The sequence below is a fragment of the Osmerus mordax genome, chromosome 16 (assembly GCF_038355195.1).
Source record: "Osmerus mordax isolate fOsmMor3 chromosome 16, fOsmMor3.pri, whole genome shotgun sequence".
In the NCBI taxonomy this organism is placed as follows: Eukaryota; Metazoa; Chordata; class Actinopteri; order Osmeriformes; family Osmeridae; genus Osmerus; species Osmerus mordax.
In genome coordinates this window covers 12,912,666-12,928,379 of record NC_090065.1, presented here as the reverse complement: position 1 = coordinate 12,928,379, position 15,714 = coordinate 12,912,666, and the positions used below count along the sequence as shown (strand labels likewise).

Genomic DNA, 15,714 nt, shown 5'->3' with positions numbered 1-15,714 from the left:
AGCCCCCCTAGAGGAGGTACATACAGCCGTAGCAGTTGCTAATGTAGTTGCTGTGCCTCAGCAGAAAAGGCTTTATTCATTGCTAACAGTCTTGTTGAACAAACAATATGAATTATACATTTTGTCTTTATTTAGCATACAAAAAAACAGCCCCCAGCTCATTTTCACAAAGAGCTTGACTTATACATATATACAGTATATGTGATTATTTTTCTACATAATGTGCCATCACCACGGATACCACTCTACCATTTGTACATAATCTAGAAGTCCTTCATTAGTTCTGAATGGTGCCATCTTGTGAATGTACTTTTACAGTACAACACCATACTACTCTCTCAGTGGACATTAACACTTGTATACACATCCTAAAAGTCAGAAATGATGGTACTTTGTTATGATGTCAGATAGAAATACACTTGATATGAATCTACATAAAAAAACTTAATTTCCCAGTTTGTGTCTAATAGTTTAAATTGAAATTGCATTGAAATCAATGACACTTTAGCCTGTGTATACATGGCGTGGCATCTTGTAGGGGCTAAAGTGCATCGTCATAATGTCCACCACCACAGCCACTGCGTAAAAGGCACTGGGAGGCAGATTCTTCCTTCTGAGGGTGCTATAAGCGGTCTGTTAACAGATTGGCTGAGAGACACGGGTGGTTAGGAGTACTGCTGGGTGAACTGCTGGTGAAACTCCTTCACTTTTTCCAGCAGGATCTTCAGCTTGTCAGTGGAAGGCAAAATGGTCATTCTGGAAAAAGGAGGAGGAGGGGATTAAGGGTCAGAACAACAGTGCATAATAATTCATAAACTATGCACACTCACACTCCACAGTAATCAATTAGCTAGGTGCAGCAGGACTTTGAGCGAAGATCATTTCACAATAGGACAATGACACTGTTTCTTTGTAAAAAAAAAAGAAAAAGAGAGTGGAGGTGAGTAGAACCCAACCTGAAGTGGTAGGTCCCCTCTTTCTGTCCAAAGCCACTGCCAGGGACCAGGCAGATCCCAGTCTCCTCCAGCATCTTCATACAGTAGAACATATCTGGAGCTTGGCCCATTTCCTGGAGAAACAGGCCCACATCAGGCATCAACAATATTGAACATCCTATTTTTTATGAAGGCTATTTGAGTCGGTGAGTGGCAGATTTCCAATGATGGCCAGTGGGTGGAGGTCTGACCTGGGCCTCTCTGATAGCTCTGTCTGGCAGGGTGATGAGGGGGAAGGAGTACATGGCCCCCTGTACCGGGTTGCAGCTGATGCCAGGCACCGTGTTCAGAATCTGCTCTGTCAGACGGGCCTTCTCTGCCAGGGCACCGAGGGTAGCGGTACGCTCCTGAGAGAGGAAGAGAAAAGAAAAAGAAAGAGAGAGAGAAATGAAGTGAAAGGCAGAGATAGTCAGACAGAGAGAAACATACATAGAAAGACAGGGAGAAAGAGAGAGAGGGAGGGGGTCAGAGAGAGCATACATTTGAATATAACATAACAAGACAACAAGACAACGCAACGCAAAGCAATCTGGCATAACATAACATATAAGTATACAGAACATAGATTACATCTATGATAACCTCAAATATAGTGAACCTCCTAATATACAATAATATACAATATTCAATACAGTATACTTAACCTCTAAATACACATAATATACATAATAACCTATACTAACCTTATAAACTAACCTAAGACAAGCAAAGTACAATGGTGCAATATTGCTGATAGTGCAACCAGTAGCTGAAATAACCTATACCAACCTTATAAACCTATGCTAACCTAAGACAAGTGAAGTACAATAGTGCAATATTGCTGATAGTGCAACCAGTAGCTGAAAGTGACAGTGTGTAAAGTGACTAGTGAGAAGTGTATCAGTATCCATATCAATGTCCATTCAGAAGCCTGATGCCCCTTGCGAGACCGAATGCTTCAGTATCGCCTGCCAGAAGGCAACAGGGTAAAAATGTACAACTAATCAGGAAATGTTACACGCTTAAACAATTTTACACCCATCGTAAACAGTTAACGAACTTTTATTACAGTCATTAATACTGTACTGCATTCTGCGTGATCAGGGATTGGGATGTTTGTGTTAACTGAACCTTGATGAAGGAGTTATAGGACGGCTCTCCGGGCTGAGGGGAGTTGACCACCAGGTCCATCAGGGCCTGACCAGGGACCGGCGGACACAGGCGGACTGAGACCAGCTTGTTTAGCTGGTCCTTCACCTCCCCATCCATGTTGATCACCTCCATGTAACCCCCGCGGAAACCACACCTAGCAGACAGACAGAGGCAGTTATTTTGGAGGAAGGCTGTCTCTATTCTGGGGTCTAACCTTAGCACCCTAGAGGAAGCGGTAGAGGCAAGAACTGTCCAAGCAGCTGTCCATTATGGATAATGCCTCCCTCGCCCTCCACAGCATGGTTGTGGTGAAGAGGATCACCTTTAGTATGACACGGACCACACCCCAGTGTCACAAGGAGAGCTACCGGAAGTCCTTTTGCCAGTGACCATTACGGTAAACATTATAATGATTCGCTGCATTGAGTATTATGTGTTTTTGTATTGCGTATATATATTTTTTCTTCTTGTATGTGTTATCCATTTGTATATTGCGTATTTTGTATTGGAAATCTTTTTTATATTGATTATGTATTCCTACATCCTCTTGTTTTTATCTTGCCTGCTGCAATGTCGCAATTTCCCATTGGGGATCAATAAAGTACTTACTATTACTACTACTATTTCTAACAACTGTAACAAGAGGTATGGAGAGACCAGGGTCCTCATGAAGATGTAGTGCATCTCAGGATGACAGCTTACTCTCCCATGTAGCACTTGGAGGTGGAGTGGAAGGATGCCAGCTCCACAGCGCTGGAATACTCTGGTCCCATCTCAAACAGAACCTTCTTGAAGGAGTGGAACTGGCATCCATCTGCATACACGTTGTCCTGGTACACCTGGGAGGAGGGGCAGAGTGTCAGAGGGTTCAACGCTCGTCCACTACGGGGAACCTTAGATTTAAATGAAGGTCCGAGTTTTTTATGGTAGGTTTCTAATGAAAAGAACCCTTAACAGTCTTGTTTTAATTGTACCTCATCAGCCATTAGGAACAGGCGCTCCTTTGCAGCGAATCGGATCACATCCTCAATACACTGCCTGCTTTGGACCTGACCTGTCAGAGAGATGATTTATGGGGAAGCGTTAGATCTGGATCTTTGTTCTGTGGCGCCATCTATTGATCAGCCTAAGTGAAGCACAGACACAAGCACTGTCAGTTTAATCTCCCTTTCAACTAATGACACCATACTCCAACATCAATCCAAGTGTGATAGATTTTTCCAGATGGATTGGTTTCAAAATCCTTTTTCGAACACTAACACTTTGACCAACACATGAATATTTACATCACACAGTTTTAAGTCAGGCCTTAAATCAGAGTTTACATGTCTCTCGATGGGGGTGAGTGAGAGCTGGTTTATCCGACCTGTGGGGTTCCCAGGGTTGATGATGCAGAGGGCCCGGGGGTTGCAGTGGCGCCTAGCCTCCTCCAGAGCGCGATGCAGCTCACTGATGTCCATGCTCCAGCACTGCTCCTCGTTCAGGTAGTAGTTGATCTGCACGGCGCCCAGCTCCGCCAGGGCGGCTGAGTAGAGGGGGTACTGGGGGATGGAGATCATGATCCCCGTCCGCGCTTCGCCTTCGCCACACACCAGCAGCTTCAGCATGGTCTGACACAGACACGGGGGGAGACAGGAGGAGTGTGAGAGGCTAACAGGGTACGTAACAGGCTGAGTCTCAATTGTCCGACAGTGTCCCTTCACGTTGTATACACCCTTCTTTCGCATTCACGTTAGAAAAGTCGCTCGTTATTATCAAAAGAATGTAGGTACCACAATGCCATCACTGGCTCCTGTGGTGAGGTAGATGTTGTCTGGATCACTTGGTACACCTCCATCCCTGCGTTCAATGTAGCTGGCCACGTCCTGACGCACACAGTCTAGACCCTGACTGGCGCTGTACGCACCTGAGGAAGACATGAGCACAACAAGGAGGGTCCATAACCAAAACCTTTCTTTACACTTCATGTTACGATATGATGTTGGAACATTATAAGAGGCTTAGGAGGTTTCATATTCCCCCCTAATTGATTTAGGTATCCTCTTTTTCACATAGCAAGTTGTCAGAATACAACATACCCAAACTGCTCCCTCCACAAGACTTCAAAATGCGACGCGCTCTACTTTTGGCATCATCTGGAAAACTATTGTCATTCAGGAGTTCTGGGTATGAGCAGAGTGCAAGAACCTTGAATGAAACAGAGGGCAGGGAGCTAGGTGAGACAGAGGTAGATAATGATGATGATGCATGACAATCCGAGGTAGGAGAGCAGGATTCAAAGAACTGAGCTTTATTACACAAATTCAATAAATAAACCAGGGGGAAAAACTAGCGAAAATAACTTGGGAAGACATAGGGCGGAAACACGAGGGAGCAGGTTAATCACACAGCGACACAGCAACCCAAAAAGACTACAGCTGGGTGATTAATGACGAAACATAAGTGTGTAGGGAACCAGGGGAGAGAGAGAGGCAGGACACACTCACAACACAGACACGCACCCAGGGATACCAACAGAGAAGTAGGGGGCAGGGAGATCACTATGAAAAACTGGGGCACAGCCAGGGCCATGACACGGGGACCTAAAATGCAGTGACATACCTGACGGAAGAAGGTGATTGGCTGCTGGCCCATCGCATGCGCGTCACCAATGTTGGCCTTGATGACCTCAGAAAAGGGCTTCTTCACCCCCTGCAAGACAGACATACAAGGAACTAAAAAAAGATACACAAAAGTGAAGGACAATCATCGTGTTTTAATCTATTCCGTCAGAAATCGGAGTCAGTTGGCTGAGCGGTGAGGGAATCGGGCTAGTAATCCGAAGGTTGCCAGTTCGATTCCCGGTCATGCAAACTGACGTTGTGTCCTTGGGCAAGGCACTTCACCCTACTTGCCTCGGGGGAATGTCCCTGTACTTACTGTAAGTCGCTCTGGATAAGAGCGTCTGCTAAATGACTAAATATAAATGTAAATGTAGAAATGCCTATATTCTGCTCACATGCAATACTTCAGCATCAAAATCTAAAGTAATTGAAGGAATTTGTTTGCCTTTGTGAATGTATCTCAGTATCAATATCAAAGCATACTGACAACCAGTCCTCATCCTATATCTCAAAAGAGATCCGAAAACTCCAACTGAAACACAGAAACCTATACCGCATAGAGTAGGCCGATTATAATTATTTACAGCTTAACTTCAACTTTGTTGGGGACACCAGGGAACATGGAAAAACAAAGCAGATTTGGATCTGAATTGTCTGTCAAAGAATGATTTGTTACAGGTCAATAAAAAGGCCTTTCTTTCCTCTCTAGGTATTGTCTGAGAACCTTCTGTATGACACAGAACTGACGATGAGGCTTCACTCTCCTCAGTCAGCCTCCAGATGTTTGTCATTTGACACCCACAACAACATGCTCAGCAGGGCGGCCTCAAATGGAACACACTGAAGCACAGCAGGAATCAAATCAGTCCCTCTGTTGTTTCAGAGGGGAACTTTAACCCAATCCAATTGCACCAGCTGTACTGGTAAGAGTTCAGAGGGGAAAAAAAGATGTACAACCCAGCTATTGGTCACCAGATAGAGGTGTCTCTCACTTTTGACCAATCAAATGATAGAGGGGGAGTGATGAACCTGGGTTCAGAGGACCTCCCATTCATGACAAGAGGACCCTTTATTGCAAAAAGGTTTGTACAAAATGTGAGCCAGGCTCTTCTCTCTGAGAACATTCTAGAATTCCTGTGTGCCTGAGAGGGTTTTATCACTGCATAAAGGCTGACAAACAAAACTCTGTTGACATACAGAATCAATCAGTGGTGTATTCCATATCTGTGGGCAACTGTAAATTGGGCTATCATTTGGAGTGCTCGCAAATAAATAGGATAAAACAACATCCTTATGAAAATATGTTATGACCGCAGACGTAACGGCAACATAGTACATTTTCAAACAGCACAGTGGTAAAAGACTGTTGATAAAGGAATCTTTGATACATGCAAGAATGTGTGGGAGGAATGTGACAGCAACTGTGCATTCCCCTCTGTCCCCATGGATACTTAAGGTTTAAGCAGGCATCTCTGTGGGCCTCCTGTGCAACCAGCCATCAGCAGAGAATGAAGGACTCAGCTGTGGATGGGGACTTTGGTTTTGCTCAACTTAGTATTTTCATTTCATGTTTGATATCACAAATAAAGGATTTAGTGTAGTTACAACTTAGCCATCTCAGGTACACAGTAGGTGCCTCAACCCATAACTAAGATACACAAGTTCCCAACTATTATGTCCTCCTGGGTTAAATTCAAAAAATGCTTGGAGGGAAAACAGAGAGTGTGTGGAGTTTAGGGCGGGGGAGGGGAGATTGTGTTTGGCTATCTTTGGACATGTCTGAGTGTGTATTAGTTCAGTACCTATTGGACAACCATGTGAGCTACAAAAAGCTTTTGTGCACGGTTTTCCCAGAGAAACCTAACACCTCCAGGCGTAACTCACAGAGTGAAGGTACTATTGAGAATGCAGGCTTGACCAGTGAAACTTGGAACAGCCTCTATAGTAAAAAGAGACCATTGATCTGATAGGCCTACTGCAGGAGCGATTAAACTGAGGATTACAATGAAACCCCCTTATACCTGCTGCCAAAAACACACTAATTCATACTCACAATAGACACTAGATACCTGCTTTTGAAACATCCAAAGTCAGATTTGTTCTAATCATGCTCATGACAGCACCTCACACTAATGCACTATCCCATAATCGCAGTTTTGAGTCACAGCAAATAGAAAAGAAAAAAAAATGGATCCAAAGTTCATTACAACTCTACCATCTGCCCATAGATGTCATGACCATGACTGTTTCCCCTCCCCCTGCACCCAGCCCTTAGCCCAACCCCCCTCCTGCCAGCAAGGATCACTTAGCGGATGCTCCTGGATACAGGAACTCTAAGGTCCCACTTACCACACAAGACTGGGCTCTGTAAACTATTGAAGAGGTCACTATCCTTGGTTTCTCATAGCAACACTTTAAATAAAGCAAGAGGAGGAGGTCAAGTATGCAGTTTGGTTTAAACTTCTGGGTTTAACCTGTGGACAAAATAAATCCCCATGAACATTCGTTGACCAGAGATGACATACCCGGATCAAACTGTGTTCTTCATATCAATCTCCCAAGCCATGTTGCACTGGATGAACTGCTTGCATGTTGACAAAATGCTTAAAGTCAACAACTTCAATAAGCTCCTGAGTGGGTCATTACATGTCAGGGGCTCCCTACGTGTTTTTGGCACGTCTTGTTAAACGACAGATCCAGGAATTAAAGTGGCAAAACTGAACACCTTGGTAAACCATTTCAGACTTCTAAGGAGATTATTTTAAGAGTGACACTGTGTAAGACAGAAGGCAGTGTTACATTGAAGTTTGTGTTTGCTCCAGTGAGGGTACTCCTGTTAAAGCATTGTGGACATCATTGTATGGTTAAGAGGCACATGTGTCCCCAACTAACTTTAGAGTTGGCAGAATTGAAAATGAATGACTAATTGCTAGACTTTGACATGTGGGTGGTTAAACTATACAGTTTATAATTAAAGAGGGTGTGAGTAAAGGAGGTGAGGATCACAGTCTTCTCATTGGATAATATTTAGTGGGATGGAACACCGGAACGTGTACAGAAATAAAAGGGGGAGATCAATTACATTTCAAAGAAAAATCCTTAATCTAGTGTATTTTTTTCGCCGTAAATTATAACACGTCACCGGTGTGAAGTTAGAAATGCATAGAACGTTAGACTTTCACAACAGTTTGATTTTACACTATACGATCATTTCTCTCGTGCATAAGGCTACGAGTGCATTGCATTTCGGTTTTTGCTCCCTGAGTAACAATAGCAGTTCACTTGAAGTGTTAGGCCAACAGACAGCCCAAAGTAGGCTATAGAAAGCGCCACATAAAAACGTGTACAGTTCTACGTGTCACTTGTGTGTCAAACTATGAGAGCCTGAGTGAGACGATCCAATCTGATCTTAACTTTGGGGAACGTGGCAGCATGGGTCCTTTGTGGAAAATGCAATAAATTGCATGAATAAATACAATTCTAGACATAACATACTTTAAGCCATTGACATACGTTACCTCTTTTAATTCCTTCTCAATTTGCACTGCGCGCTGCACAATAGGTCCGCGCACAGCATATTCAACCTTCTTCACGGTGGGGTTCATGGTGTCGATGGTCAACACCTTGCCCCGAGAGGCCACTCCGTTTTTGGACATTCTCTCTTGAACACGACCCCTCAGCGCTGCGCTTATCCCTAAGGTTCTAGCAACAGAATACAAAGGGGACAGCGGAGAGGAAATCAAGATTGAGCAGACACTGGATCCCTGGTGCCCAGGAGCATTGTGTGCCCCGCTGCTGAATATCAAGTAATTTCGCCCCTTGACTGAAATACGCAAACTCCTGTACGGCAACATTGTACAAAGTTTCTTCAACACTTTTTATAAAGTAGTTAAGCCTCTGCGACCACCGTCACCCTCGACGAATGCAATAGTGTGGCGTTGCACAACGGGCACACGTCTGAAAAAAACCGGGCAGACCTTTGAACCTTACAATTAAGATAAGACGTTAAAAACAGGGAACGTGTAATATAGTCTTCTGTTTGAGATGGGGATGTTAAAGCCCTTGTTCAAGTACAGATTGCTCTCTTTTACTGTGCACATGGCAGGTCACCCAAAGTGTACCCCTGTTTTAGTAGGATTTGTATCCCACCCCCATCTCCTCCCGTACCTATTACGCACCGTTAGGTTGTCAATCAAGGTCGGTTCTCCGGTTACCGAGACGACAGACAGAACTGATGAACCTATGCGAGAGGACCGAGTGACGCTTCAAACTCTCGCTAGCTTCGTGGAACCTCTTATTCTTCGGCGGACAAACACCCGCGTTCAGATAGTTTTTGGGAGGAGACTGCGGCCAGGCCATTTAGCAGAAAATGAGCGCAACCCCTCCTATTTGGAAATGAGCCGATTTTGTGCGGCTCAAATACTGTAGTGTAGCCCACACTAAAACACAGCGATGCACTGCTGGATTGATTGCATCATATCTTCAAACAGGGCAGTAGGCTACGCTAGATGTTACGTTTTTGTAAAAAAAAAAAAAAAAAGTCAAACTAGATGTCTGACAAAGAGTAAACACAGTAAACGAAGACCTGACAGAGTGTGGCCTCTGTTGATTCAATTGCAATTAGGGGACCTTATTCTAAAGTTGGCATGGAGGGAATGTGGAGGATCAAGGCCAAACCTCATTCAAACTGTGGGAATCTGCTGAGAAAACACATCTGGCTTCTGAATGCCCTGTAACACACAAACACACACAGCAATGTGAATGAACACTGAGTTTGATTGGACTGCTGTGTTTGAGTTACTCCTCTGAAGGATCACTGACTGAAGTGTGTGTGCCCCATTGAGTACGCATTGTTTAAAAAACTAAGCTGAAAGTCACAAGATGTTGATAAAGTCTGATTAGATTAAATGATGTATGACGTGCTTGGCATACGTCAACAACATTGAATTGCACCACCTTGAAAGTGATTGCTGCTGTATAGCTTCAGATAAATGAAACTTGGTAACCATCAGACCTTCATAGGTCTACATCCGTCTAATGGATAATCACCAGCACCATCCTCTTAATACCATGGCTGTGCCGGTCTCATGACCTGCTCTCTCAGATGTTATAACAATGATTAACCATATTAATTACGTTACTTGCTGACAACATGTCTGACTACTGGCTTGATTTAGCAAATTTTGCATTGTTCACCCCTCACTGTCCAATAGTCCATTTATAAAACAATGGAATCATAATACTGTTGTTACATTGCATGATGAAGAAAGGTTTCTTAAATGTATTTAATATTATTAATATTTGCTAATGAAGAGTTATCAATGCTCAAAGGTGTTTTACTTATGCACTCTACACCGCTTTTCAAATTATTATGCAAACAATATCTTTCTCTGATTTTCCTAAATAGTTGATGCAAATGACAGTCAGTTTAATGTTCAAGTCATTAACTATTAGGGTATATTTCAAATTTGATTGAACAAACGCCCCAATGATTACAGTATTTTTTTTTTTATACTCAAAATGCACTGTTCCAAATTATTATACAGAAGAGTTTCAAAACATTTCATAGGTTGTAAAGAACTGAAAATGGTCATTTGTTGAATATGCAGCAATAGGGGAGAGGTCATATTTACTGAAATCAAAAACATCTTAACAGGGAAAGTTACATGTTGACATAGGACCCCTTCTTTGATATCACCTTCACAATTCTTGCATCCATTGAACTTGTGAGTTTTTGGAGAGTTTCTTTGCAGGATGTCAGAATAGCCTACCAGAGCTGCTGTTTTGATACAAACTGCCTTCCATCCTCATATCTTTTGCTTGAGGATGCTCCAAAGGTTCTCAATAGGGTTGAGGTCAGGGGAGGATGGTGGCCACACCATGAGTTTCTCTCCTTTTATGCCCATAGCAGCCAATGACAGAGGTTTTCTTTGCAGCATGACATGGTGCATTGCCATGCATGAAGATGATTTTGCTACGGAAGGCACGGTTCTTCTTTTTGTCTTTGCCGAGGTCATTTTCACACCTTGAGGGATCCTAAAGGGGCCTACCAGCTCGCTCACCATGATTCCGGCCCAAAACATAACTCCGCCATCTCCTTGCTGATGTTGCAGCCTTGTTGGGACATGGTGGCCATCCACTACTCCATCCATCTGGACCATCCAGGGTTGCACAGCACTTATCAGTAAACAAGTCTTGATGTATTTCTGGGCCCACTGCAACTGTTTCTGCTTGTGAGCATTGGTTAGGGGTGGCTGAATAGTAGGTTTATGCACAACTGCAAGCCTCTGAAAAACATCCGAAAATGGCTGCCGAGGTAGACTCTCCTGCCAAAGTAAATTCCTTGTCTGTGCAAACTTTCATGCCGAATAAACACCAATTCTGATTCTCTGGAGGATCCTACACCTTGAGGTTCATGGGACTCCAGAGGCACCAGCAGCTTCAAATACCTGTTTGCTGCTTTGTAATGGCATTTTAGCCGCTGCTCTCTTAATCCGATGAATTTGTCTAGCAGAAACCTTCCTCCTTATGCCTTTATCTGCACGAACCCGTCTGTGTTCTGAATCAGCCACAAATCTCTTCACAGTACGATGATCATGCTTAAGCTCTTGTGAAATATCTAATTTCATACCTTGTCCAAGGCATTGCACTATTTGACACTTTTCGGCAGCAGAGAGATCCTTTTTCTTTCCCATACTGCTTGAAACCTGTGGCCTGCTTAATAATATGGAATGTCCATCTTAAGTAGTTTTCCTTTAATTGGGCTCACCTGGCAAACAAATTATCACAGGTGTCTGAGATTGATTTCAGTGATCCAAAGAGCCCTGAGACAAAATACCATCCATGAATTTAATTAAAAAAATAATGACACTTAACTAATAATTTGGAATGCGGCGTAATTTATTGATTTAAAGATTTACAAATCTACAATACAGTAATTAAGAAAATTTCACAAACATTTTTACAAAATAAGAATACCAGTTTCACTTCAGGAAGATAAAAGTGTAATGCACTCATGGTCTTCAGACATATCATGTCCTCATCTTTCAAACTAATTTGAACAGCAGTAAGTTACAGACATAAAACAAGGGTCATTTCAGCAACAGTGTATGCAACTTCCAGTAACTCAGATAAAAAGTGCCCTTCATCCTCAAATAGTGGAGCCAAGTGTTTGCATTGAAACATAATCTGTATTATACACAAGACTACAAAACATTCTAGGATATAGCCAGGTATGAGGTAAGAATATGATTAGAATCACTTGCAGCAAAATGCTCTTCAAGTATATTGTGCTGGTCATGACGACACAGCTTTAATCCATATACAGTAGAAAGCAGATCAACCATCATTTGTCTAAATATCACATTATAAAACAGAACCCTGGGCCATTATCAACCTAGAAGCTAAGCTGTGGCTGTGGTGATGGCAGAAAGGGTCTGGGTGGCCACAGAACGCAGCGTGAACGTGGGCACAGAGAGTGGCGTGAGCAGATAGAGCTGGTGCTGGGGAGTCTGCAGGCCGAAACACTTACACTCCTCCGTCACCAGGTAGCACTGCAGCGGCTGGTGGGAGAAGCCCAGGGCGAAGTCCTCATGCAGAGTCTCCCCCTGTGGAGCTCCCTCCCCTGGGGAAGCAGGGGCCTCCTCTAGGCTGAAGTAGCGCGTGGTGGTGAATGTGTAGAAAAGTCTGAGCAGCTCCCAGCAGCGTGACCTGGAGGGTGTAGGGGCGACATTGGGAGGAGCACTGGGGATGGACTTCACACAGGAGATGGAGCGACGAGACTCCCTGTTAATGAACAGCAAGGCCAGCACGTCGGGCCGGAGGCTGACGGTGTTTGGCAGGCAACGCTCCCCGACAGCCAGGCAGCCTCTCAGGGCCTCCACCAGGGGAGACCAGTAGCGTCCCACTAGCTCACTCTCAGCCCTGTGAAGGGAGGGGCTGGGGCCACACAGCATGCACACATCTGCCCCCGGGAGCAGCTGAAAGCGGAGCAGGCGGTGGGCCACTGTTGGGCTTCCCTGGGGCAGGAACACAGGGTAGTCACAGGAGACCGAGCCAGAGAGGGAGAGAGAGCGTGTCAGAGCAGAGAGGAGCACCACCTCCTGTGGCGCCAGACGCCACCACTTCTCTGTGGCCACGGCTATCCGTCCATGGATCATCAGGCAGCCAAACTCACTATCGGCAGCCTGTGTAAAACCCACCAAGGCTTCCTGGAGAAGGGTAGAATTGGGAGGGACCAGACAATCAGCACAGTGAGTTAGGTCCCCCATGGTGCCCTCCAGTCTTTCCTCCAACAGTTGGTCAATGAGGCGATAGCAGGAGCGGAGGTCCCTCTTAAGCCGCTCAACGTTCCTCACATTGGCCAGTTCATCCTGTCCCAACACGAGTACCATGCTGTTCCACACGTTCTCCAGCAGACGACGTAGGTGGAGGTCCTCGTTGGAGCTGCCTTTATGCCCACCACTTACTGCAATGAGCATGACACTGTCTTGGAACACCCTCCACACCACCTTGCTGCCACGGTCGGTCTCACTGCTTGACAACACAACTCCCTGGCCCGCTCCAAACATGTGCACCCCATTCAGTGAGCCGATGACAGAGAAAGGGAGTTGTTTGGATGCACCCCGCGTGAAGAGGGGAACCCCGCTGCTTGCTGTAAGACACAGGAGCTGGACTGACCCATCCTGGAGCATCATCATAATTAAGATGATTGTGGCTCAGTGCGTGCTCATTTGTCTTCTACTAAACGTATGTTGTGCCAAAAAATAGCTAGCAAGCTATCCAATTTAGCACTACCGTGATGTTCATAACGATGTACTGAAGGGAATGCATGCAATCATTTCTAGAGTATAATAATAATAAAGTGGTCACCATAAGCATGCAAGAAGAATCGGATGGAGCCGTAGTTGCTATTATTAGGAAAGGACCTACCGCTAGCTAACTAGCTAGCCTAGCTATGTGGCAATATACACGAAACCGCACTAAGTAACGTTCCCACGGCAACAAGCAGTTATTCCGTCACATGATTCGAAATCACAAGGCAGATCCAAGACCAGTTTAACAAAATTTCCACTGAAGAACCCGAGGAAAAAGGCTGGTCTTAGTTCCGTTTTTAAATTACTGTACTATAGCCTTTACCTCTTACGCCCTCGTGCTTTGTATCGAGAATGTCTGCTTGCTTGGGCGGAGTTCTTGTCTGTGAAATGACTAAATGTAGAATCCAGAGGTTATAGTCAAGATTTTTTATTCTACAGAAATCTGAAGCGTAGAAATTAATTCCTCAAATCTCAGTTGTTGAATCACAAAATATTGGTGGAGAACAGGGATCAGAAATTGCAATCAGTTTTGAATGTTTATACACGTAATTTGTTTTACTGAAATACTTTCAACGGATCAAGTAGGCGTAGGCCTATGAAACAAACTAGTAGATGTATGGTCCAGAATGTTACTTTATCATGTGCCCCCCCCCCCCCCCCTTTCCTTTACTAGAGCTACTCTGTTACCTAGACGTGCAATGCAGGTGTAACACATTAAAACTTGTAGGATCGATAATCAGGTACCTCAAATAAGATTCATGCACAGGAGTAGCCTATACAATCACAACCAACGTAAAATGTACATACAAAGCCCAAGTCTAATGAGAATAGGGACTATTTACATTCTAAAATATAAAAATAGAAAGAGATGTCCAAACCATGCATGTAGAAGAGCAAGAATGTGTTTTATTTTCTAAATACAAAAAGTCAAGACCAATGATGGATAAAATAGAATAGAAAAGGCACCATAATTTACTTAAAACCACACTCTGCCATGAAATCTAAACCAGTCTTCTCCCCCCTAATGTGGCTGTAAATAGATGGCAATATTCCAGACAAGTCAAGACACTTTGAAACATCATGTGGCATTGGAATGCCTTGGCATGGAGGTCAGTGAGGTCAACATTTCCCTGTAGCATCAAAATGAAGGCCTGGGGAGACAAAACCAAACATTTTAGACTGGTGTCAAAATAATTCCAGCCGAGAAAGCAATGACAAACAGAACAGTGTCATATCAACTCAATGTCAGCAGAACCTCAGCGTCTCCTTAAAACAGTTGGAGGATAGGATCCAGCCCCTTCCCACAATGTTTATAAAATGTATGTATATGGTGAAGACCTTTATAAAACCAGTGCTAACCAACTAACCGAAAGAATGCAGTGGCTGGGTCTCATAAAAAGGAGCACACTCTCTGTGGTCTGAATGGATTGGTACTAGTGGAAACTCCAGTGAGCAGAGGGTCCTGGTTGGCATTCTGCATGCAGAACTGCTGGAGATCTGCAGCGGCCTGAGAAACCTGGAGGATCACAACAGAGGAACACATTAACTCACACATTATGGCTGTTTTTTTTTCAATACTGTTCTGACGAACTAATTTATATGTCTAGTTAGTGAACATGAACTACTGACTCCAGTATCCACTGTTGTGTGGATAGAGGGTGGGACTAGGAGTCCATTGCTGAGCTAACTAGCCTGAAATTAGCCATGGTCTCCGTAGATGGGTTTTTATCAACTTCCTACATGAACACGATGCTTTTTTCAAGAATGTGGAAGGAGAAGGTTGTACAGTAGGCTACTAAGATGGTTTGGTTAGCTAGCTAGACGCCCTGCATCTATGATCTGTGTCTTCTACGCCCTTAGCATACTAGCTTTGGCTAGTTAGCACTAGGGTTGACCGATAGTTTTCTATTAGCATATTTATTAAATAAAATAAATCGTTACCTTTACTCTGTTTATACTCGCTTCAAAGCGTAGCTGCTGTACAACTTTCTTCATGGCGACCAGATTTGATGAACCAGACATCTTGTAGAACGAGGCTATCACGGCTGGTAGTTATATGTTTAAACAAAGTAGCTAAGGCACATATCCGGTAGATTCTTCCTTTTTATTCAGCATTCACGGTTTCGGTGACGCCTCTATTAACCTGCGGTAGGGGGCAGCAAAACACTG

General features: G+C 44.0%; 3 protein-coding genes across 4 annotated transcripts; all 3 read right to left on the bottom strand.

Annotated features, from left to right (window-relative positions):
• Positions 1 to 108: 108 nt before the first annotated feature.
• Positions 109 to 8,972, bottom strand: gpt (glutamic--pyruvic transaminase). Of its 2 annotated transcripts, XM_067252826.1 has the most exons (12): positions 8,908 to 8,972; positions 8,248 to 8,431; positions 4,728 to 4,817; positions 4,205 to 4,313; positions 3,899 to 4,032; positions 3,493 to 3,736; positions 3,101 to 3,180; positions 2,829 to 2,965; positions 2,106 to 2,280; positions 1,187 to 1,342; positions 957 to 1,069; positions 109 to 756 (listed from the first exon to the last, which is right to left on the bottom strand). In XM_067252826.1, the coding sequence occupies exons 2-12, from the start codon at positions 8,383 to 8,385 to the stop codon at positions 666 to 668; spliced, it is 1,467 nt and encodes a 488-aa protein (XP_067108927.1). In that variant the 5' UTR covers positions 8,386 to 8,431; positions 8,908 to 8,972; the 3' UTR covers positions 109 to 665. The 2 variants fall into 2 exon arrangements, with proteins under 2 accessions (XP_067108927.1, XP_067108924.1); XM_067252823.1 differs by lacking the exon at positions 8,908 to 8,972 and having other exon boundaries at positions 8,248 to 8,845.
• Positions 8,973 to 12,132: 3,160 nt separating this feature from the next.
• Positions 12,133 to 13,523, bottom strand: fuz (fuzzy planar cell polarity protein). The gene has a single exon (XM_067253893.1). The coding sequence runs from the start codon at positions 13,426 to 13,428 to the stop codon at positions 12,133 to 12,135; it is 1,296 nt and encodes a 431-aa protein (XP_067109994.1). The 5' UTR covers positions 13,429 to 13,523.
• A 908-nt stretch (positions 13,524 to 14,431) lies between these two features.
• On the bottom strand, positions 14,432 to 15,660 carry LOC136959267 (guanine nucleotide-binding protein G(I)/G(S)/G(O) subunit gamma-5-like). Its single transcript, XM_067253553.1, has 3 exons — positions 15,487 to 15,660; positions 14,913 to 15,061; positions 14,432 to 14,696 (listed from the first exon to the last, which is right to left on the bottom strand). The coding sequence occupies exons 1-2, from the start codon at positions 15,565 to 15,567 to the stop codon at positions 14,936 to 14,938; spliced, it is 207 nt and encodes a 68-aa protein (XP_067109654.1). The 5' UTR covers positions 15,568 to 15,660; the 3' UTR covers positions 14,432 to 14,696; positions 14,913 to 14,935.
• Between the last annotated feature and the right edge of the window lie 54 nt (positions 15,661 to 15,714).

Excerpts from the sequence above, each read along its gene's own strand:
- gpt (XM_067252823.1), bottom strand. The coding sequence starts at position 8,583 with ATGTTGCCGTACAGGAGTTTGCGTATTTCAGTCAAGGGGCGAAATTAC. Across the intron at positions 3,737-3,898 it reads GAGCCAGTGATGGCATTGTG|ACCATGCTGAAGCTGCTGGT; the intron begins GTACCTACATTC and ends TGTCTGTGTCAG. Across the intron at positions 2,281-2,828 it reads TCCAAGTGCTACATGGGAGA|GTGTGGTTTCCGCGGGGGTT; the intron begins GTAAGCTGTCAT and ends TCTGTCTGCTAG.
- LOC136959267 (XM_067253553.1), bottom strand. The coding sequence starts at position 15,567 with ATGTCTGGTTCATCAAATCTGGTCGCCATGAAGAAAGTTGTACAGCAG. Across the intron at positions 15,062-15,486 it reads CGAGTATAAACAGAGTAAAG|GTTTCTCAGGCCGCTGCAGA; the intron begins GTAACGATTTAT and ends GTGATCCTCCAG.
- fuz (XM_067253893.1), bottom strand. The coding sequence starts at position 13,428 with ATGATGATGCTCCAGGATGGGTCAGTCCAGCTCCTGTGTCTTACAGCA.